This window comes from Cavia porcellus, unplaced genomic scaffold (genome assembly GCF_034190915.1).
Source record: "Cavia porcellus strain 051 isolate PalLab524CR breed Dunkin Hartley unplaced genomic scaffold, mCavPor4.1 scaffold_10, whole genome shotgun sequence".
NCBI lineage: Eukaryota > Metazoa > Chordata > Mammalia > Rodentia > Caviidae > Cavia > Cavia porcellus.
Window position 1 is genome coordinate 34,583,686 of NW_026947493.1, and position 24,379 is coordinate 34,608,064.

The 24,379-nt window shown below is 39.4% G+C and overlaps 1 protein-coding gene across 6 annotated transcripts in view; it reads left to right on the forward strand.

The window, feature by feature from the left end:
- The window catches only part of Cacna2d3 (calcium voltage-gated channel auxiliary subunit alpha2delta 3), an 839,385-nt gene that overhangs the window by 95,032 nt on the left and 719,974 nt on the right, over positions 1-24,379 (forward strand). Inside the window, exon 1 of one of the 6 annotated variants that reach the window (XM_063257295.1) lies at positions 20,264-20,283. The exons of the other annotated variants lie outside the window; for them this stretch is intronic. Within the exon in view, the coding sequence (XP_063113365.1) occupies positions 20,281-20,283 (3 nt within the window). The 5' untranslated portion in view covers positions 20,264-20,280. Of the gene's footprint in view, positions 1-20,263; positions 20,284-24,379 lie in introns of those variants that run through there. 6 annotated transcript variants of the gene reach the window in all.

Below are 24,379 nucleotides of genomic sequence, written 5' to 3' on the forward strand. Positions count from 1 at the left end.
AACTTGATTATTATATGTCTGGGTATAGCTTTATTTTGGTTATGGCTAGTTGGAGTTCTTTAAGCCTTACTTATGTGTATGCTAGATCTTTCCCCCATATTTGGGAAGTTTTCTGCTATTACTTCTGAAGTCTTTTTTATTTCATTTATGTAGACCCCTGCTTCTTCACTGATACCTATTACTCTTAAATTATTTTCTTTGTGTCATCTTGCAGCCATTCAATTATTTCCTGGTTCCTTGTTATTTTTAAGAGATCTTTGCTTTCACAATTGCTAGCTGCTATCCTGTCTTTAAAGTCTGATTGTCTTAAGCCTCTTTCAAGCAGTTTCACCAGCTTTTGATAGACTTTTTAATTTCCTGGGCATCTTTTTGAATCTGTTTCATGCATTGTAATTCCTTCCTATATTGTTCATTCAAGGTTTCCATCATTTTCCTATGTTCCTATTTTTTTTATCTATGTCTTCTTTAAATATGCTCAGCAATTCTTTCATTATATTTGTTATTTCTTCTTTTACCTGAGACATTATTTCTGATCTTGATTACTTTTACAGTCTCATGAAGTAGTTTCTGTACTTCAGTTGCTATCCTCTCAGAGATTTCAGTGCGTGACCTCCATTTTTTTCCATGACTATATCTCCCAGACTTGTTCTGTGTGCGCTGGAGGATGAGGTTGCCTTTTGCTCCTTCATCTTGACATTCTCTTCTGTTCCTCCCAACAAGCCGGTCGTGGGGTCTCCAGGCACTTCCCATGTTGGCTGTCCCTCTGTGGTGTAGGGGAATGGGACAAGCACCTGGGTTTCTCTGGACCCACCCTCTCAGGGAGGTGGCAGGGCATGGAGCAGTCTTCTCCAGACTCGGGTGGCTACACTGAGGCTTCCCTGATGGAGAGGGGTGCGTGGAGGCAGGGCTACTTCTTTTCTCAGTCTGCGTGACTGCACTAGGATTCTCCAGATGGTGGCTGGCACAAAGAGTGTGTTTGTCTGGTTCTCTCAGTGAGTGCTGGCTGCCCAAAGGAAGCAAGGGTTTCCAGTGGTGGCCTCCAAGTACACAGGGTGCATCTGGCTGTGTTTGTTGGATTGCGTTGGCTGCCCTGAGATGTTCTGCTTATACATGGTTTTTAGCCATTTAATGACAATGTGCCTAGGTTTTCCTTGCTTTACCAAATTTCTGAACTTCTGAGCTTCTTTGAATCTATAAATTTGTGTATATCATCAAATCAGCAGGGTTACTTTGCATTAGCTCTCTGAGACGGTAACAAATACCTGGCACACTCTGCTTATATGTAAAAGAAGAGGTTTATTTGGCTCACAGTTTGAGAGGTGTCAGTTGATTGGTTGGCCTTATTTCATTGGACCAGGAAGCACATCATGGTGGGAACATATCACAAAGCAATATCATTCACTGCATGGCAAGAAAACAAAAGAGGAAGAGAAAGGGACTGACGCTTTACATCTGCCATCAAGGGCATATCTGTAATTATCTAAAGACCTTTCCCTAGGTCCCAGCGCCTAAAGTTTCTACCACCTCCCAATTATGCGAAGTTGGAACCAAGCCTTTAAAACACAAGTCTTTGGTGGGCATCCAAGATCCACACTATAGCATTCCCCCATCCCCTAAAAGTTCCTATTCGTCTCACAATGCAAATGTATACAGTCTGTGTTTAAGAGTCCTCAATGCAGTCCTTAATTTGCTCTAAGTCCATGCCTCAAATCTTACTGACACTCAAGATAAACTCTTGTCTGTGAGCCCTTATTTAAATCAAAAGAGCACATTATATGCTTCCAAGTACAGTTGTGGACCAGGCACAGGGTAGGCACTCCTATTCCAAAAGGGATTGAACCAAAGCAAGGATGAAAAATCCAACAGGGAAACACTAAATCCTGGAGCTCTAGAACAGACTATGGTAGGATGTGGGCTTCCAAGGCTTATGTAACCCCAAGCCTACAGCTTCACTGGTTGCACCCTGCATCCTGCATGGCCACTCCCTTGGGCTGGCTTTTTGTACTGTCGATAGCTTTGTTAAGTAAGTGTTGCACCTTGCTGGCATCTTCATCTTTCTGGGATCTTCACTGCAGTGCTGGCTTCACTCTCACAGCTGCATGCATAGCAAGCCTTTCAGGGACTGTTTGCTGGAATTTTGACCTGCAACCCACCATGTGGCCTCCTAAGCTTTCCCTTGAAATTTTGATGGAAGCCTCCATGACTCTGTAACTCTTACATTCTGCATGCCTGTGAACCCAGCATCATGTGAGTGATCAGAAGGTCTGCCGAGAGAGACCTTGAATTACAGCAGCAGTAGTTCAGGATGCCTTTATGGCTGACCCTGAGGAGAAAGGATCTCTAGGCTCTTTGGGGCACACAGGACATCCTAGGCCTCTTGACCCAGAGGAAAGGTTTTGAAATGAATTTATATATCTATAATTTTGAACCTATAAAGAGTGAGGTGGCCTTGCAGCTTCCTCAAATTCTGCAACTCAAATGGATCTTTCTGCCTTGCTGCATAAATTTAAATAGATCCCATACGTGCATTAATTGTCTGGAAGAAATGTGTGCATGCTTCAAAGTTTATGTCATACAAGTTTGACTATACTTCACATATGCATTTTTCAGAATTAAGGCTGTGAGATGTATATACAGTATCTAAAACAGTTCATTTTTTAAAGCCTCATTATGAAAATTGGGATGTGTTTATAACTCAGGAATCAATTTGGTATTTGCTCAGTTTCATAAAATTAGACAATTCCCTCTTCTTCCTCTCTTTTAGGGCTCCCTATAGCCTCTTTAGTGGGCCAAAATCAACTTTGTATCATTTATCTAGCTAGAGAAATGGAGTTATTACTCACATTTTAATCACTAGCATAACTTTACTGCTTCATGACTGAGACCTACTCTCAAAAAAAAGTTGTGAAAGACCAAAAAACCAAACAAAAAAACATTAAAAAATAGAAAAATCCAAAATCCAAGTAGAAGCAAACCAAAACAGCCTGTACCACCACCAAGCGTCCCCATGTGGAATGTTTTGACTTCCCCATTATTTGATGTTTTTTACTTTGAAGAATTCTGTTGTTGTATTTTCATATTTTATCTGGGATTTTTAGTTATAAAACTGGGTAGTAGTTACCTTATGTAACCCTATAAAGACCAGTACTCTTTGCATTTCATTTAGGAGTGGAATGAAAACCTCATATTTTCTCATTTTGTAATATCTTGTCATACCTGGATAGCAAGGATCTTATACTAGCTGTAGTAAGTGGGTGGTGAAGTGTTCTTTCTTTTGTTCTCTGAGAGTTTGTGAATATTGTTATTTTTCTTTCCATATTTGGAAGAATTCTTTGTTAAGGTGTGGAATTGTTTCTGTGTGTGAGGTTTAAAGCTTACAATATATTACATTACATTTACTTTAATAGTTATGAGAGTATTTACATTTTAATATCTCTGTTTTGGTAATTTTTATTTTTTTTTATTTTTGTCTTTTTGAGACAGGGTCTCGCTATGCAGTTCAGACTGGCCTTGAGTTCATTTTGTAGCCCAGGCTGGCCTCGAACTCACAACGATCCTCCTGCTTAGCCTCCCGAGTGCTGGGATTACAGGCATGAGCCACCACGCCCGGCTCAATGTCTCTGTTTTGGTAATTTTTATACTACATAAGTGTTTCAAATGTGTGGCATATGATTATTTATCAAATTATCTTGTAACCTTATTAGGGTTCATTGTAATGTCATTTTTACTGCAGATATTTGGTGTGTGTGTTTCTTGGTTTGATCAGTCCTATTAGGAACTCAAAAGTTCTTTTAGTGATTTTTGAAAACAATTTTGTCAATTAATGTTTATTTTTTCTATTTTGTACATTTATTTTTATTATTTTCTATTAAATTTTTAATTAAAAGTTTAAATTTCCTGGTAGTTTTTTAACTTGTGGTGGATACTTGGATTCATTTCCATTCTTTTTCATTTTCAGTACATTGATTTAAGGGTACAAATTTTTCTCCGTGGATTTAGCAATATTGCACATTGTGATTTATTGTACTTACTATTTAGTTAACTATTTGTATTAGAGTTCTTCAGAGATGTAAAACCTATGTAAGGCATTGGCTTCAGCAGTTCTGAAGACTGACAAGGACTGTTCTTGTGGAGCTGGAGAACCAGGAGGACTGGGGGTATTGCTGTAGAGCGAGTCTGAAGGCTAAGGATCAGGAGAGCTGATGGTGTGTTCCTCCTCTAAATGCCAGGAGACTCGATGCCATGAGTCTTTCCATTCAAGTGCCAAGGCAGGAATGAATTAACGTCAGGGTATTGCAGCAGGGCAATCCAGCAGGGAAGAGTCCTCTTGCTCAGCCTTTTTGATGAATTAACATGTCTGCATTAGCGAGGGGAATCTTCACTCAGTCTACCCATTCAAATACTAATGTCATCTAAGATACCCTCCTAGACACATTGAGCGCCCCGTGGCCCACTCAAGTTGGTACATAAGATTAACCATCATGGAATTCTTCCTAATTCCACTGGGATTTCTTCATTGTCTCTACAGTTTTTTAAATAAATATATTGCTGACTTCATAAGCATTTGGGGAATTTTCTTTCTTGTAAATTATTGATTTCTGCCATAATGTCAGAGAGATCACAATTAGTTGTGATTTTGATCTTTTGAACTTTGTGACAGTAAGGTACAAATCAACTGTTTACTTAGTTTTCTGTTTATATTGTATGTTTTTAAGTAGCACAATTTTAATTTTTTAATCCATTCTGATAATTTTTAATTTTAACTGGAAAATTTAATACATTTCAATGTAGTACAATTATACAAGTATTTGGAATAAAATGTCATAATATCATTTCACACTCTTTCCAACTTTTCTATTATTTTTTCCTTTCCATCTTACTTTCTTTTAATCAAGTATATTATTTACATTTTTAAAGATTTACCTTATCAACTAAGAACTTATTTCATTCTTTTGATGGTTACCTCAGTATTACAAAATGCATATTTGACAAAGTGTAAGATAATACTTTAGCACTGTATGAACATTTTGAGAACCTTACAGCACTTTTCTTCCCTTCCTATTTTTTATGTTGTTGTGTCATAATTTTGTTTCACTTTGCTTTAATTAATTTTAGACAACATACTGTATGATATTATAATTCATGTGTTGTACAATCAAAGGGTTTCTATTCTGCATATTTAATTTATTGGTTGCTCTTTATTCTGCATTTTTTGAATATGAGATGTGTTTCATGTGCTTGAAACTACTATTTCTTTCAGTGAAATTGTAATGATAAATTCTTTCCATTTTGATTTCTTTCTAAATGCCTTTATTTTTATTTTTGAAGGATATTTCATTTGGTACAGCTTTTTAAACTGGCAGTTCCTTTCTTTCAGGTCTTTAAAGATATTCCATGTTCCTTTGGCTTCCATGATTTCCTGGCTTAAAAAAATACAGTACTGTATTAGTGTTACTAATGTTTCATTTAAGACCATTCATCTTCTTTCTCTAGGTGCTATGATTTTTTTCTGTTTGCTTCTCTCCAGTTTTTACTATGATGGTTTTGTGTGTGTGGTTTTCTTTATATCTATCCTGTCTGGATTCCTGAACCTTCCTGAATTTGTGACTCAGTTTCTCTTATTTTTAAGGCAAGTTCTTAGCACTGTTTTTAAATAGTGATTCCTGTCCTTTTCTCTTCTAGAGTATTTGCAAAACTTCCATAGATTATAATAATATTTCTGTAATATTCTATGTCTCTCACACTCTTCTGTATTTTGTTTGTATTCTTTTAAATGATAATTTATTAAGTGTATCTATTGTGTTGTAAATTTTATTTGATTTTTCTAAGCTCTAGATGAACTATTTGGTTTTCCTTAGAACAATTCTCTGGTGAAATTTATAATACAGTGTTATGTTTCTTGAGCAGGTTGATTACTGTTGAGATCTGTGTCTGATGACTTCATATCTATATCACTGAGATTCTCACTGAGATTGTTTCCTGTGGCTCCATGTATTGATACGCTAGCAATTTTAGAGCAGATGGCTGACATCAGCTGGTGCCTCTATGTGGATAAATGTCTCCAGGAATGACCTTCTTAAGTTTCTGGAAAGCACTTAGTGGAGGAGCAGGGATTGAATGGCAGGAGCTGGTGTCAGTCTCTGCATGGCTGATCTATTTCTGATTTGTCCTTATACCCAGGAGATCATTTTTCTATGGTCCAGACTGCAAGCCTAACATGTTTATCAGAGTTTATCTTTCTAGCACAGAAACTGATAATAGCAGTGAGCTTTTCTGCCTTTGTGTGTGTGGTTCTGGGGATCAAATACAGACTTCAGGCATGCTAGGCAAGCACTCTGTCCCAAGCACTCTAGCCCTGGCCTTTTCTGCCTCCTGTTAGGTTGCTGCTTTCTATGGAGCTTTCTGTCTCTCTTCCTAGAATATTGACCCAGATAAGTTTCAAACCTCAAGAAGACAGAAGTGCCTTAGAATGTTCGGTTACCCTCTCTGCAATGTGTTTTTACATAGGATCTTGGTATTCAAGTGTGTAACTGTCTTGGAAGCTCTGACCTTAACTTCCCAGCCACCTAATTCTGCACAGCTTTTGAACTATCTAATATCCCAAGTGGAAAGGCAGTGCAGAACATTGAATTCACTTCCGAGGATGTTCCATTGTTTCTAGGAATGTGTCCTCTTGACTCCAAGTTGGTTTGGTATGTTTCTGTAATTCCTCCAAATAAGTTATTTGTACTTGATGTAGCTTTTCAAACAGTTATCTGCAATAATCTACTTCATCGTTTTAGGAAGTCCAAGCATAGCTTTTAGTCTTACAGGAAGTGGCTAAATCTGATAGAGCACTGAAGTCAGGTGAAACCTGCAGTTCATTTCTCTTGGTTGGTGTACCACAGGGTCATTGTGAAGACTGTGGGACATGCTGATGTGTGGGTTTCACAAATGTGTTATTCATGTCAGGAAGCACTGAGGGTTTAGATTAACATTCTGTTGCTGTGCTATGCACTTATTTTATGGTTCAGGTGTTTCATAGTTGGATAAATATCCAGGGTGTTTGGTTCCTTTTCTTGTACTTCATGGGAATAAACCTTTCCTGGGAATTAACTGTTAACATTTAATAACTTCATCAGTGTCACTAGTCTTCTTAATTTGTGGTTGCTTCATTTGACTATAAGGCTGTTGACTTGGGGATAGAAGAAACAAAGACAAATATCTAGTCTCCTATTGTCTTAGTTACTTTTTACTGGTTGCTGAGACAAAATACCTGATGCCCAAAGTTAGGGAAGGAAAGGTTTATTTTTTATAGCTCTTGGAGGTTTTAGTCCATACTCAATTGGCTCCATGGCAGGGTGGCATGGCAGGGCAGCCCTTCATGGCTGCTGCAAATAGCAAGTGTGAACTAGCAAGAGAGAGACACACACAACCGCCCCCCCCCACTTACATCACATCCTGGCTCCACCCCTAGGTGAATGTAGCACTCACACCACCAATCCCAGCGCTAGACAATGAACCAATCACAAACACATAATTGTATGAGGCTTGAGGGCCACTGACCTAAACCATGACACCTATGATATTGAAATTGCATTCTTTAGTAAATCTCAACAGACTGGAGATAGAGTTTTACAAGGGCACAAAGCAAAGCCAAAGCCCTTGGTGGTTGCCTAGGACTCTGGAGTATTTCTCCACACCTTCTTGGCAACCTCAATAGTATTGTGTGTTTCTGTCCCTGAAGTGCGAGTGAAGTGGAAAAGGCTTGCATGCTGTCGGTCTGACTTTGTTCTGGGAAGCCATTGTGAACTCACTTTTATTTCAGTTGATGTCAGGCCTTGGGGTGCAGCTTAGGGGTTGAGTATATGTTTAGCATCAATGGGGCCCTGGGGTTCAATCTTCAATACTAACAAACAAAAATGAACAAACAAAGAAACAACACCTAGGTAATTGTGAAATACTATATTACTTTTCCAAAACCAAATTTATCCCTTATAGCTCCGACACTGACACTAGGGTTGGTAGAATCAGGGGCTTTCAGAACTGCCAGAGTACAAAGAGATTTGTTCATTCCCCTGATTTTACAGGTGAGGAGATGAAGGCCGTCTGCTCAGAGGTCTGCCTCTTGAACCTAAGTGAATGCACTCTGGTTTTCCAGTTTTCCAGGTTGGTTTTCTCAGCACAATGGTATGGCAGAGACAGGTTCAAATCTCATCTTTGTGACTTAACCATTTTCCTGTGGGAGGGTTTTAAGCTCTCATGTTTTTATACCATCCTCTATATAATGGGAACATGGAATACGTGCTTGTGTGCTGAGAATTAGAAACAAAGTGTGTAAATCACTGGTAGCCCAGTGTACCACTAAAAGGCGGTAAAAGATTTAAACAACCATATAGTGGCCTTGGCTAGCCTCTGATGGGAATATCGGCTCTGTTTTTGAAGAGGGGACTTTATTCTAGAAGCCATCTCTAACAAGTTCACAGAAATTTCAGTCCTTTATTTAAATCCTTTTATTTCACACATGAAATCAGAACGCCAAGAACACAGACCTGTGGCTTATTTTTTTTTTTAACTTAATTCTGTCCCCCTGCTGGATTTTACCATATGTCCCCTGTGGTAACCAGGTAACATCAGTGCAGTCTGAGTTGAGAGGTGACAGAAGCACTGTTTCACAGACAAGAATCGGAGATGCAGTCTTGCTGCGTCTCTTCTGCACGGGAGATTGGATTTTCCTCCTCTGCTGTACATAGATGAAATTGAGTCAATGCAGTAATTCAGCTTCTACTTCTAGTATTACCAACAGGAGCTCACGTTTGTTGTCATGGAAGACTGAGATCTCTCTGGATACAGATTGCACTTGCAGATTTGTATGTGTCTTGGACACAACCTGGGGCCTGGCGGGGCCTGCTGGGGTCCTCTGCCTGCACTGAGGGAAGTGGCAGCAGTGAATGCAGACCTTTCCTGAAGGGGCAGTGGCCCTGGTATTCAATCTGTGAGGACTTGGTTCTCTTTCTTGAGAGAGTTGGTTTTCTTTCTTAATTCTCTGGTATAAGCCTTTTGTTCCATTATAGTTTCTTGTACATTTCTTCGTTCTTGTAAGACACGGTGATTTCTATGCCAAATTTAATTTTTTGGTAAGATAAGGAAATTTTAAATCTTCATGAAGTTTTCTGGGTTTCTTGGTAGGAAGAAAAAAGGTAGGAAGCCAGCCCTGAGATCACTTGTCTTGGAATTTTTTTATATAATATGCTAAATTTACTGTATGGGGGACCTATTTTATTTTATTTTGCTTGGAGAAGAATGGGAAATTTTAATCAGCTGGATGCCTGCAGATCACAGAGGGTGCTCTTCTTGTATAATATCTTGTCATTTATTTTTGTCTTTTCAACATATGACACTTCCAGAAACCCAGAGTAGAGAGATCAGTCATAGAGAAATATGCGAATAGGGAATTTTGAGAAAGATAAGTTTAATTTCAAGCAAAAACAAAAGAATGAAAGGAAATAGTTGACACTGACTATGTGGCTGCTTAATTCCCCCACCCCCCACGACTCAAATATTTTGAAGCTATTAGTGTTTCTATTTTCTGGTCCTAAAGACAGAAATAAATTTAAAGTGTTGCATTGTCCTGTTATAGGCAAATTATGCCAGATTTCATTTTTCTTTTAATCTTGTTGGTATTTTCTGTTTTCTTCTTTTGAGTTTTTCAAGAGATAAAGATCTGAAAGTGTGAAATTCCTACTTTACCTTACTCATATCCAAGAAAATGTTTCCCAAATATCATAAGGATTATTTAAGGCAGTACATATTTAAATTGGTAACTTGTGTAGGTCATTAATTTCTGAAAAGGCATAATAGTTTTCGTAGATGATTTTGAGCATGTAGACTATGACCTCTGAGTGCAGAGCGCATGTTAGCATGCAAATAGCTTCTAAATCTGGGCTGGGCACTGGATTCTGAAGGCAAACTGTGTGGGCCTCTGTCGGGGACAGGTTGCAAATGTTGAGCTTCATTAAGCATGTTATACTTACAGCTTGAGAAACGCAATAAATTTGTAAGAGATATTATTCAGGCCACATGTCACTTCCACAGTCTTATAAAATCCCTTGTCTTGCCAAGGAATCTAGATTTGACATTTTTATTTCTACAGTATTTTATATAGGTAGATGTAGCTGCATCTCTTTGCCAAAGGAAGAATTATAAATGCTAATTCATTCAGCTGAGCTATAAACATTTTCTATGCTGCTTAATAGGACAAAATATATAAAGATTAATTAAACAATCCAAATTTTCAAGCTTCCTTTTAACCACGTAAATTGAATCTGTTGCCAAAAACTGTCTAGCTCTGGTAAATATGATGAATGGTGACAGGCACACATGGCGACTTGGGTGAACTCCACTTCTAGGTTCTGCCTGAGCACGCTGGCCACAGGCTGTGGTTTACAACAATCTCCACTCTACCAACATTCAAGCCAGGGTTCTGTGGTCAGCAGTTTCAGCTGTTGATCTCAGGATGCCTCCACATGGAGAGGACCAGGTGAGGCTCACTGGCTATGCCTGGGGTCTGTAGAAAGTAAGGGACTCCAATGTTGTAGCTGCCAAATATCTGAGTGTTTTAAGGGTTTCTGTTTGGTGAAACCTGGTGTTCTACCTTGCTTGGGAAGAAGTTAAGCAGGGAGTTGGAATGCCTACCTTCTGCCAATTAAGAGATCTGTTTGTTTCTCCCTCACTGGGGCTTCTGATGCAATGATTCTGTGAAAGCACCGTGCATTCAGTAGAAACTGTAAGTAACTCATGCTTCATATTTTGAATTTTGATTGTTGGGAATAGATGTTATCCTATGTTCTCAGTTGATTTTGAGCAGTGGCAGTGAGCACATCTTCTGGTCTACTCTTCGATCACAAGGGGAAAAAAAATGGGTGCACACAGGAGAGCTGCCTTGCTAATCTTGGATGTTCAGTGGGTTATGCACGTGTAAATGCATTTTTTACTTCGTTGTTGTTGTTTAGTTGGTATTGGGGATTGAACCCAGGTCATTCTACTACTGAGCTGTGTCCTGAGCTTCAGGCCTTTTTCATTTTTTATTTTGGATGAGTTCTCAGCAAGTTGCCTAGGCAGGACTCAAACTTTGCATTCCCTTGCCTCAACCTTCCTCAGTGCTAGGTGCTGCAGCCATGTACCACCATGTCTGCCTTATTTTCAACTTTTTACTTGGATGTAACCTATTATAATTTGAGGAACATCTGTATGCATAACTGTTTACTTATGCTTTTAGATACTGCTAGAATGCTGTTTGAGAGCTGAAAGAGATTTTTGCTCAGTTCCATTACTCATCTATTTCTAGGCCTGTACTAGTTAGCTTAAGAAATTGCTGAGTGAATGGTTTTCACAAACATTATAATGAGTAATGTACGGTCTTGTCAAGGCCAAGGTTATAGGTTTCATGGTTGTAGAGACACGTTCATCGTAGTTGTTTCATGGGGGCAGACTCTGCTTAACATCAGGCAGCTGCACGATGAGTGCACAGGGTGGTCCTGGGGTTGGAGAGAGCTCACAGGGACTCAGGCAGCAGCGCCAGATTTGTTGCACTTGCAACATTTGTGACCCCTTGCCCTTGGCACACCTGGGGTGTCTTTTTCCTTGTGGCTTGGCTCAGTCTCCAGCTCCTGGTCGCATTACATCATTATCGAAGCATAGCCTTGTTTAACCTGAATGACCTCTTGTGTGGCCTTGAGGGTGGCCTCAGCTGTGTAAACACATGCGTGTGTATGCTTGCGCATGTGCACATGTATATATTGTTTATATGTGATTCACAGGTGTATTGTGTGTTTCTGTTTGACATGACGAGCTCAGCTATAGAAGCAAACACATTCTGATTCTAAGTTCTGATTCTGGAATGCTGCTGGAAAATTACTGGACTTGAGGTTTTTTTGTTACAGGCATGGCACTTGAAGCTTGAGATTTTCAGCCACAAGGAGGTGGTACTAACACCTGGCTCACTGGGTTATTGTGAACGTTAAGTGTCTTTATGCCCATAAGAATGTAGAATGGATTGGGTGGCAGTGTTTGCAAGAGGATAAATGTTAGTTGCTACTACTTTTGTATTAATACCATGCGATAAGATTACTAGAAGATGGGTCCTAGGCTAAAAGGTTGTGCATTAACTAATCTTATTTAATTTCTTTAATATTATGACATGAGTTTTTAAAAAAGTAATACGTCATGAGTGGTGAATTGTATAAGAGTTTTTATAAATTTACTTTGATTCCTTTGTTTTGGTTGGTGCTTCCTGATGCTGACTTTGATTGTATTCTCCAAATGTCATCGTATACTTCTTGGGTCCTTTCTAGCAGCTTAGATCTTTCCCTGTATGGTTCTTCACTGGCTCTTCCTTACATTGGGTAGCCTGTCTCTTGAACAGCAGATGTAGAAGACAAACATTTTGTTTTATGATAGCACAAGGAACTACAACAGAAGTACAGACTTTATGCTACGTGATTAGGGTGTAAAGCCACATTGTAAACCGTGTTGCTATTGCTGCAGAATCTTCTACTAATCAATGGCCTTGAAGTTTGATCCTCATTGGGTATTGAGTCCCTGTAAAATACTATCCTAGCAGGATAAACCCAACCTATCCCTACTCCAAAAGGGATTGTGTGTACAAGGGAAGACAGGGAGACAAATAGTGATGGAGTGCTCAATACAGTGAGTGCTCCAGAAATGTTGGGAAAGTAACAGGCTAAGGAGAGGGACGGAGGTAGTCAGGATGGCTGCTGAGGTGAGGGGACATCTGCCTGGGTATCCCCCTGCACCCCCTCCTCGTATCAACTCTGGCAGAATAGGAGTTTACTCTGTTAACACTGTCTTGTATCCCTAGGGCCTAGACCAGACTGTTCTAATGCGGGACAAATGAATGATGGGTGCAGCCATTCCCTGTGAGCCATGAGTGACTCCTCCATAAAACCACAGACTAACGGCTTCCTGGTTGGGCGGGTGAGCCCCACACTGAAGGTGCAGAAGGGATGGCGTGCAGCATGCTCAGCTCATCCAAGGCATGAGCCCGGATGTACCCTAAGTGTATAGCTTCAAAAACTGCCTTATGTTTTGGCCTGTGTAATCTGGTAACCTAAGTATCCATGCAACTTGGATTTACATGTACGAATTAGATATAGGTCAAAATACAGATTTATATGTTACAGATTAATCTTTATCTTTGGAGCTGGATCTCTGGAACTTGGATGAAGAGGGAAATTAACTGACCCACAAGACTTCATTTACTGTGCTTGTATTTTTAATTTGTCCTTTTTCCTACCTGTAGGAATTATTGCATCAATATTGTTTACCCCAGTTGAAAATTCAAGAATTTCTGTATGAGCCTGTGCTGCAGCTAAGCAAGCTCACTGGCTCAATTCCTGTTTTGCTCCATTTTCACTTTGTTTTCATCTTTGAGTTGCAGAATCTCTCCAAAAAATTTTGAGTTCAAGTTTTAATAGGTGTTAAACAAGAAAAAGAATGCTTCAATGGATAAATAAGATTAGGAAATACAGAGTGAAACCAAGTTACAGAAGCCTCTTTACTGCAGGAGTTTTCAGAGCTTTGACTGCTGATTGCAGTGAGTCTGTGAACACAAGTGTAGTGTGATTCACCTCTCCAACTCTCACCTCATACCATGTTCTGGTTTGTGTCTGGGTGTCCCCCAAAGCCTCATGTAGTCATGGAGGTGGCTGAGACTAGTGTTTGTGATTGGTTTCTTGTCTAGCACTGGGATTGGTGGTGTGAGTGCTGCACCTGCCCAGGGACTGGTAGCTGGCATACAGTATAAGGGAGGTAGGGATGTGTGCTTTTCCCCTTTTGCTCTTTTTGCTTTTGTTGCTTGTGGCCACCATGAATGACTACCCCTCAGCCATGCCACCCTGTCTTGGAACAAACTGAGTATGGACTGAAACCTCCAAAAGCTGTAAGCTAAGTAGATCCTTCCTTTCTTCATTTTGGGCATCATGTATTTTGTCTCACCAAGACACAGCAGGTCTTGAGCCTGATGTGAGGGGTTAGTGTCAGGTGTGCACACTTGAAAAACCTTCTTTTGTGTATTTTCCAATTTCTTCAGACTCTTCAGACTTACCTTTCTGATGTCCACCATTGTCTGCAGCATAATTTACACGTGACAAATATTTTCCTTCCTATTCCTCTTACCCCTACAATAGAAGTTCATGATATTTTAACAGCAAAGTTGAAACCCCATGAAACTTTGGGTTTTATTGCAGTCCCATCATCTCCTGTGTTGGCACTGGTCACTAATGGGTCGTCAATCACCTGTGCTTACACACTGAGGAGGCAGAAGCACATTGCTGCTGAACCCAGAGGTGGAGAGAATTACCTCAAGTGATTATGCAAAAAAACATCTTACTTGGGTCTTGCAATTGTTTTCTTATGGCAGTCCCACTGTGTGAGCTCACTTTAATAGAAAAGCTTAGAAGGTCAATGCCCTTGGTAAACTATTTTCCTTCTGTTTCCAGAGAGCTTCTTACTTTTGAGGATACAACAGTAAATCTCAAATCATCTAGTTCCTTTGGTATCAGTTTTTTTTATGGGAGGGTCAGAAAAGTAGATAGAATTATACAAATGCACCCTGCTTTTCCCAAGAAAAGGAAAACGATACAAAATATCATTTAGTTAAAATCTAATTAATGAAAAAAGTTTTTGTAAGTGCTGCTGAAAAGATCTCTAATTATAAGGCGGTACATCTCTTTTTACACCTAAGCTGCCCATGATGGGGACCAGCTATGTAAGATACAATGATAGAAATCAACTTTTTCTCCTGTAGTTCAAGGGCATTAACTGGCTCATGCCTCCAGAAGTGGCATTTGCTAAAAACATAAACCATAGCACTAATGACTTGAGGTCTTTAGATCACTTCACCCATATATTAGCAATTTATAAACCAGTAGATGTGCTTATTATTGTAAAATGTAAACATACTGTGCTGTCATGCCTATAAATTAGTTGTCAGTCATTTTTCCTATTATTTGTTGAGGTAGTAACATTTGATAGGGAAAAAGGTGTGAATGTCTGGCCAGTGGCTAAAACATAAAACATCAGGCAGTAATGGACTGTAATTTCTGAGTCAGCTAAATCACAGCTGTAGGGTGGCACTTAACTTGAAGCATTCAAGGCTTTTCAAAGATTCTCAAAAAATAAGAAAAATCAGGGAATGAATTTTGAGATTCTTTGCTTCACTTTCATGTGCAAGAATGTAGTTATCGTATCAGCTAAGTGAAGAAATAAATGAGTTAGTGCCATCCCAAAGGGAGGATGTAAAGTAATGAACCTCATTCTTCTAGCTGTTAGAAATTTGGTGATGCTGATGTAGAGTTGAGAGGGAAACTTTAGGGCACTGTCCACCCATCCACCCACTGCCAATGCAAAGCTGAAAAATGCTGAAGCACCCCAGGGGTTTACTAATTGCATCTGAAAAACACTATTTTGCCTGTCTGTGGTTCCTTTTGTCACCTGGGGTCCATGCCAAAAGTACTGAGTCATGTGCTGAAAGCATTTGGGAAAGACACATTTGGTTATTATTTGATTTCTTGATGATAGTCATTCTTTCTGGAGGGAGATGGTATCTTCCTGTTGTTTTAATTTACATTTCTTTAATTGCCAGAGCTGTTGAACATTTTTTGTGTATTTACTGACCGTATATACTTTTGAGAAATATTTATTTATTTTGGTTGCCTGTTTTCTGATTGTGTCTTTTATTTTGGGAGGTTCTAATGTTTTGAGATGTGGGAAAAAGGAACCATCCTTCCTTATTGGTGAGAATGTAAACTAGTACCACCAGTATTCCTCAAAAAGTAAAATTAGAAACCCCATTTGATCCAGCTATTCCCTTTCTAGCTATGTGTCTTCCCAAAAGAGTTAAAGTCATTTTACAGCGATACACTCATGTTTACAGCAGCAAAAATTATAATAGCTAGATCTTGGAAATGGTCTGTATGTCTATCAACAGATGAATGGATAAATATAATGTCTGTTTATACACACTGGAGTACTATCGTGCCACAAATAAGGGTAAATTTGAGGCATTCATAGGTGAATGGATATACCTTGAGACCATTAATGAACTATTAAGTGTGTTAAGTAAGACACACAAACTTAAATATTAGTTTATCTTAATGAAAAACCTCAAATACAAAGAGCAAAATAAATGATAAGTAGGATGTAGAGAATCCTTTAAAATGGCAAGAGAAATCAGAGATGGAGGGAGGGAGAGAGAGAGAAGGGAAAGAGAACAAAATTTTAAAAATTAAAAAATAAATGGAAGTAGAGTTTTTGTAAATAAGAACAAGACCAGTAGCTGGAAAGAGTAGGGAGGGATGGGAAGAGTAGGGAATAAAAAAAATTAAGACGCATTATGTACCAACTTCCCATGATAAATATAGTCATTATGTACTGAAAACATTTACCAGTAAAACTATGAATAAGGGAAGGTTAAGAAAAAAGATAAATGTGTTTCTGCTGACTGCTGTGCAGATCATAACTTTATCTCCTGAAAAATTAGAGAGTTTAAGTCTTGCTCAAAATGTTGTCAAAGAGCCAGGTATGCTGGCAGATGCCTGTAATTCTCGCACACAGGAGGCGGAAGCAGAAAGGTTGCCGTGAGTTCGAGGCCATTCTGGGCTACAAAGTGAGTACCAGGCCAGCCTGAATGACGATATAGGGAGACTCTGTCTCAAGAAACCAAAACCAAGCAAACAAAAATACTGGCAAAGGAGATAATAGAACATAGTTGATAAATATCAGAGCTATAAATCATATTTACCTGAATTTGGGACAATTTATCTGATTTTTTAAGCCTCAGTTTACTCATCATTAAAATATGTATTGTTGAAATATAATATAATGGTAAAAGTCACCAACTTGTCTTTTTAGGAGAATAAAATGAAATGATACTTTAAAAATAAGATCATGGTACTCGAGGCTTTTACTTGGTAAAGTCTGAAAATCAGCTATTGTGGTAATCACAGAAACCACATCTGTGGAATCTTGTTAATAAAGTTTGCAGAGTAGGGAATAAAATAAGATAAAGGGCTTAATTTGTCATGTCAGTGTAAATTGCCCTCTTGGCCTAATGTCAGCACTGCTAGCAGTCTGGATGTTAAAGGGTTTCTCTAAGAAGGAGAATACTTGTAATAGTCAACCTATGGAGGTAGAAGAAAAGAATAGATTGATCATGTTACATGAGGTAGGTTTTCCTTTTTCCTTTTAAGTACAAAGAAAACCAGATGGGGGCCATGTAGGGGTTTGGTAGATGCTGTTGGTTGGCTATTGGTCACAATCCCAGGATTTGGGGTTGAAAGATCAGCAGTGATAAGCAAGCCTGTTTTGTTCAGTGCTGCCCAAGAGAACAGCAATTACCAGATGTAATAATGCTTGTCAGAGGTGGTTACTGAAAACCCTCTGCTGCTTCAGCATAATCAGTACGACAGAAGTTGCCGGATGATTTCCTTGTGAGAGGCACCCACTCAGAATGCTAATGGCATGAAGGGAAGGATTGTGGATCAGCAGCAGAGAAAGCATTTGCTATAGTAACTGATGATGGGTAAGGAAAGAGGAAGAGGGGCATTAGATCTTCCTGTTTTATGGCTTCTGGTGTGATTCTAGAAATGCTTCATTCTCTCTACTACTGCTAGTTTTGAGAAATGGGCCTGAAGCAATACCAACAGGGTGAAGGTTGACTTTTTCCTTAGACATTTTGGAAGCATTTCCCAATAGGGGAATACAGAACAAGGAAGCAAATCCATGAGGGCTCAGTTTGTGCATCAAAGTAAACTCTGAGGAGAAAAGAAACCATAAAAATAGTTTGGAGTCTCTTTCTTTTTCCCTTTTTCTGGGGGTCCATTTTGGTTTCTTTTCAGTAATCTCAAAGTGGAACTCAAATTCAGTGGCAAATGAGCCCAGTAGCTAGAAGCTGAGCTCCTTGGGGTCATTTTGTGACTTTCCTTTTATTTGTTGCCCAAGATTCAGTTTCTAAGGGAAAGTCAAACATTTATGTGAAATATTTCCGCGCTGACCTGAGTGTGGCTGTTCCTGAGGAGACCTGTGACTGAGGGTTTGTGCCTAAGCACTTCCCAAGCAGAACTGCCTGTAGTGCTTGTAGTGCACTGAGGGGCTGGTTCTATTACTATCACAAGTACCTATGTTATAGATGACAAGAGCCACCACTGTGAGGCTAAGAGTGTTGCACAGGGCTGCTACCATGTTTTGGCTTCTGAATGTACAATCAAAGACTCTCATGGAGGAAGGATGCTTTTGTGTAATTTTTAAGATGAAAATGTGGCCCACAGAGCAGAACCTGAGCCAACTGGGCCTTCTAAGAGGCACATTGGTCATGTCCAAGTCCAGCTGCACACAAGACATTGTAAGGTGGTTGGGACTTTCATACTGATGCCCATGGTTGTTGTCAAGTGGGTGTGAGAAGTGGGGGTGGATGCCAGGTGGGCAGTATTTCAAAGCTCCTGTGCCAGCAGGTGTCACAGTGGGGTAATAACTTGAGCTCTGAGGCCAAGTGCATCCAGTTCAAATGTTGAGTGTGTTGGTGGTGCTCACTGGTGAGTAATTGCAGTACTTGCTTCCTGTGTGAACTTGAGCAACTTCCCAGGCCTCAATATTTCCATGTCATTATCTGATGGTGATAAGAATACCCATGAAATGGAGTTGCTGTAAGGATTAAAAGTGTTTACAAGTTTTTGCTTAGTGCTTGAAACATGGCAAGTTCAGTGGTGGAAGTCGTTGTTGCAACTCAGGCAAAGAGGGGATTTTGAAGCCAATCATCAGCAAAACACCTTTTACCAGTTTGCAAAACAGGAAAGTGCTATAGAAAGCAGTCTTAACAGCAGAGTGTCGAGGTGATTGGGGTCCAGGTGAACCACACAGCCAGCTTCAGTGGTCAGCCTGAATCCTGTTGCAGTCTATAAACCAGGTGCCTCCTGTACCAGCTGACCCACAAGGCTGTCCCTTTTGCCTCAGCTCCCTAGTGTTCTTCCCTACACTTTGTATCATCGTGGAGTCCTAGAGCCCAGGTCTACCAGGTGCCTCCTGAGCAGAGCTGCATACAATCTCCAAAGCCGGCTGAGACAGAGGCTCACTATCCAGAAAGACAAGGGATTGGTGGAAGGCAGGAGTATGAGGGGCCTTCAGAGGTTTGGTAAGTGCCCATTGATGCCAAGAAGAGTTGGCCAAAAGGAGAATGGTGCTCTTTTTCAAACGACATTAGTGTTTAGTCTTCTATAATTTCATGTGCTTCCAAATTATTTTCAGCACTTTTTCCCCTTTGTCCTTGCCAGTCATTTACTCCCCTGATTTTAAAGCCAAGGTGTGTGAAATCTCAAATGACTTATGAGTCAAAAAATCTCACATCATTTTTGCTGAGGACTTGCTGGCTGGTGAGTTCTGGAAGCAGGGGTAATGAGCCTTTGGTGGCTTCACACTCTAGTGTAGTTTTGGGTTCATAAAGGGGCTGAGCAAAGGTTTGCTGATGATTGGCTAAAAGAAAAAAAAAAGCATTTATTGCATATGCCAGTAATTTTCAAAAGTAGATGTTCACCCTTAATCTCCAGTCTAATGTGTGTACTGTAACAAAGATCACCTATAGAGGCACTTAGCAGGCATTTTAAAATTTAAATCACTTTGCAATTTGAAAGACTTTTATCATTGCAAGCAATAATATAGTTTGAATCATGTATTTAAATTATTACCTGTAGGTATCTTTAATCTAAATTTAAATACTTAACTGATAAAATAAAAAGGTGCATGTTTATCTCCTGAAATGTTCTTGTTTATATCCTTGGGATTCATTGAGAGTATAGTAATTACGTACTTCTTGGAGGCTTCTCTCTCATATGGTATGGCAAGATTTCTCAAACCTATTGTAGACATTTCCTGCCTCAGACCTGGAATGAGCCATTTTAAAGAATTCTAATTTGTTTAGTGAGAGTCAACATATCAAGGCCACAGTCTAGGGATTAAGGATTTTGTAGGTTCTTGGTTAGTCAACATTTTTAGACCTTAAGGGATAAACCTGAGAGCAGGATAAAATGTAAACAGCAACTGTTATGTGTGTGCACACATGTGTAGTTGCATGTATGCAATGCATTATGATTTCATATGGTACTTCTGGTTCAAATACAGGATCACAGAATGTGATGGATTAACTAATGGTCAACTTGTACCACCCAGCTCAACTTCTGGATATAGAAGAGGACAGTTGCCAACTGCCTACGAGGAGAACTGGAGGGAAAGATGGTATGCTACTGTTGATTCTCCTGGAGAACTCATCGTGCTGGTTTTCCTGATATGAGTTCTACTGTTCTCGTCGTCAGAGGAGCTTGGGTCCTCACTATCACTGAGGATGGCTGCGGTTCTTTTCAGGGTAGCTCTGGTCTTACTTTGAGCATTGCTTCCTGCCTCTAGTACAGATCTCTCAGCCTGCTGGTACAGATCCTTCAGCCTGCTGGTACAGACATTTTAACTTCCACTGCTGACCTTTGAGCCTTTGCAGTGTGGATCCTTGATCCTGCATGAGACATTGGCCTGGGCTGTAGGCCTCCAACTGGACTCATGGAGGACAGTGCCAGTGGGCCTTCTATTAAACTTGTGCATGGGCCATTGCCACGGGATCCAAGCCCTCAGCTGCATTCTTTGGGTCTCTAGTGTGTGGACAGATATGTACTCTCCTGCATTTGTTTTTTTGGTGAATATTATAAAGTAATCCTATCAATTATCTGTCCTATATTAAATCTATTCCCTTGAAAACCCTTGCTACAACACAGGGTTTCCACTTAAAATTTTGTGAATCTGTATCTTTTATCTTATACACTAATACACTTGATTATATGAACATAGGGATGATAGAATATCTTGTAATAACTAATTTACTTAATCTCACATGTAAGTCTCAGGATAATGCTGCTGCCATGAAGGTACTACTCAAATATCTTTAAACATGTTTTTGTGTTTGCTTTTTCCACTTGTAGTCCGTGTTTTGAGAGGATAGTGCCATCACACCCTGCACTCTTTCTTATAATCTGCACATAGTCTTAATTTTGTAAGTCCTGATACATGTGCTACTCATCACTAATCTTAACTTTTGTTCTTTAGCTATTTTGACTGTCTAAAGCTTATTCCATAGTATATTCTTCAGAAATGGCTCAAGGGAACAATGTTCTTTCAGTTCTAACATGTTGCTATGTCCTCTATGCTTATGTCATAATCCTTGACTCATTTTCTTTTCTTGGGAATCTTAGATAGGTTTCTCTGTGTTCCATGCAAATTGTTGCTTTTGAAAGCTTGTTAAAAATTTTTCCCCTATGAGTCACATATTTTTGTTAATATAATCAGAAAATGTTTTCTTTTTCTTTATGATTTGGAAATAAAAGGGGACACAGGGGTAGAAAGCCAACATGTCTGAGAAAGTAGCTATCACGTTTCCCTAATGCTACCTGGAAGTAGAAGGAGAGGGAGCGCTGAAGTTAGAAACACTGCTGTGAACTATGCTCCTGATAGTTTAGGTAAATTAATTTCACATTTTAAAAAAGCCACAACTACATAAAGAGAAAGTACATAAAAGAATAAGGAGCTGAATAACCTGTCTATAGATAGCACAGTAAATCAAAAACTAAAACATGCCTACACAACATTAAACACACGCACACAACACTGAAAGTACAGCCTTCTATTGTCAAAACAAACTAAAAATTATCAAGGCAATTATACAAGACATAAGAGAGCACAGCATAAATAAAAATGGAAAAATCTCAAAAATGAATTGACATAAGGAATGCTTTGGAAAGAAAAGAAAAATGCTTAGAAATAAAGATTAAATTAGAATGAGTACAAGAACAAAGAAACACAACAGATAACGCCTTAAAAAGAAATAGAAGCCAAAGTTAAAAACGTTTGAAAGATAGGCAAAAGAGATCTAACACATGACTAATTGGAGACTTTGACTAAAGAGCTTACCCCCAAAACTGGATCAGGAGTGGCCTCATTTAATTCATTAAAGCTTGAAATAAAACAAAAAGATTGGCCTCCCAGGCAAGAGGAAGCTGTCCTGCACGCTGCCTTTGGACTTCTCACTACCGTTAGCTCTCCCATGTCTCTAGGTGTAGCCCACATTTGAACTTGTTGGTCTCCTTACTTATAGGAACTTATTCTTTATAATGTGTTTCTCTGTCTGTCTCTCTCATTCATTCATTTTCATTCTCCCCTCTCTCCTCTCTTCTTTCTCTCTATCCTACTAGTTTTTTTCCCTCTGGGAACCCTAATACACAGGCATTCCATATTCTATGCCAGAATGCTGAGAGTAAGTGGTCAGACCATTCTTTTTTTTCTCTCAATACCGTGAAAGTGATTTAAAGAGACCACAAATAATTAGAGGAAATTTTTGAATTGTCTCTTTGATGTTTGACAAAGACATACTATGATGCTTTTGCTGTCCTGGAGTCCACAGAGCACTTATCTGCTGACATATATTAAATAGGCAAAGTCCATTGGGGCTTCTCAGAGAGCAGAAGTTCTCAGTGCTTTTGGGACATCTGAAGCTGGTCAGAGGCAGCTGTGCTCAGTGCCATATAGTATCCTGCTGCTGCTTTTTCTTCCTCACTTTCATGAGTGGGTGACTTTGTTCTAAGGCACATGTTAGGACAGCAGGGAAGAATTCTCCTTTTGTGGTCATTGATTAATAAGTGACTGAATTATAAATTTAATAATATATTGTAATTTTGAAAATTGTTAAGAGAGCAAATTTTAAGTATTATCACCATAAAAAATGATGAGAAAGCATACATTAAATAGCTTGATGGGGCTGGGGATTTAGCTTGGCAGTTCAAGCACTTACTTGGTAAGCTCAAGGTTGTGAGTTCGATCCCTGGTACCAATAAATAAATAAATAAATAGCTTGATGTAATCATTTCAAAATGTATACATATATTAAAACATTATATACACAATTTTTACTTATTCATGAAAATAAATAAAATTTTTAGAAGAAATTCATAAAATCAATTTGTATTTACAGAGGCAGCCAGTGTGCTGCTTCTACAGGGCCTATAATCTAGTGAGGGGAACAGGAAATAGGCAGAAAAGAGTTTCAGACTGGGTAAGAGCCAGCAGAAAAATAGACAGGATGGTGGATTGCAGTTAGGTGGTGTCTGGGTGTGAGTGGCTGAGGAGGTCATGCAGTGGACCCTTGAATTATAAATTTAATTTGCTCATAAGGTATGGTTGTAACTCAAGTTGGTGATAAGTCAAGACTATTTTTCCCTTAAAAATAATGGAAATACCCATGAGTTCCAAACCTCCCAAAGCATCATACTTAACCTTTTAATAATAAAAAGGGTTGTATAATGTGTGTAATTTACAAGAAACTCTGATAATTTTGTTAGTGTATTTACCAAAAAGGTATAAAATGTGTCTAGTTTACCAGCAACAGTAACTTCATACTGTACTCACAGTTCAAGTTGACGTCTTCGGCTTGCAGGAAGGGAAAATAAATGGATGGTGGTTATTTGGAAGGAGAGTCCCCTTTCGTAAGAGCATCAAGAACCTGGCTCTCTGGTGTCTTTTTCTCTCCATAGGAGAGTCTACAGTCCACCAGGACCAGCGTCTGGCTTACAAGGTTCAACCTTTTCAGAACTAGAGACTGGTATAAGGTTATCTGTTTCTGCCTTTTCCTTAATACTTTCCTGTAGTATGAAGTGACATTGTCATTAAGCAAGTGAATACAACCATTGGTCTCTGTCTGGATGAGTTTTTTCTACAAATATTTGTAGGGAGCTCTGTCTATTTTTTCAGAATTTGCTTCATTTCAGAAGAGCCTTGCTGCACTGATTGTCAGTACTCCTCCTCCTCTTCAGAAGGCTCCTCAGCTGCCATTCTCTGTTTCTGAGTCGGGAGTTGCTGAAGTTCCTCTGCAGAGAATTCCTGAGTGCTCCTTCAGCAGTGCCTCCACATCACCACAGTCTCCCTGCAAGCCTGTGGACTCTGCTATAGTGACAGTGTCATCACCACAGGGTCAGGCTCCTCCACACAGCCTTCAAAGTCTCTCTCCAGTATAATTTTAGACCACGCTTTTTTCCAGGCAGGTTTCAGTGTCCTTTGGAGATATATTGCCCCAGGGTTTCCCTATTAACCCTACACAGGAAAGGATGCTGTACTGTTCCTTCCAGAACTCTCTAAGGGTTAAATCTTTGTCTGAGACCATCTGGAAGCACTTCAGGAACAGCTCCTCAGTACATGGCTTTTTAAAGTTAGCTATAACCTGCTGGCCCATAGGCTGCAGTTGTATTAGGTGGGAGGAACTTGACTAGACCCATGGAAATTCTTCAACCAATTCTTCTTT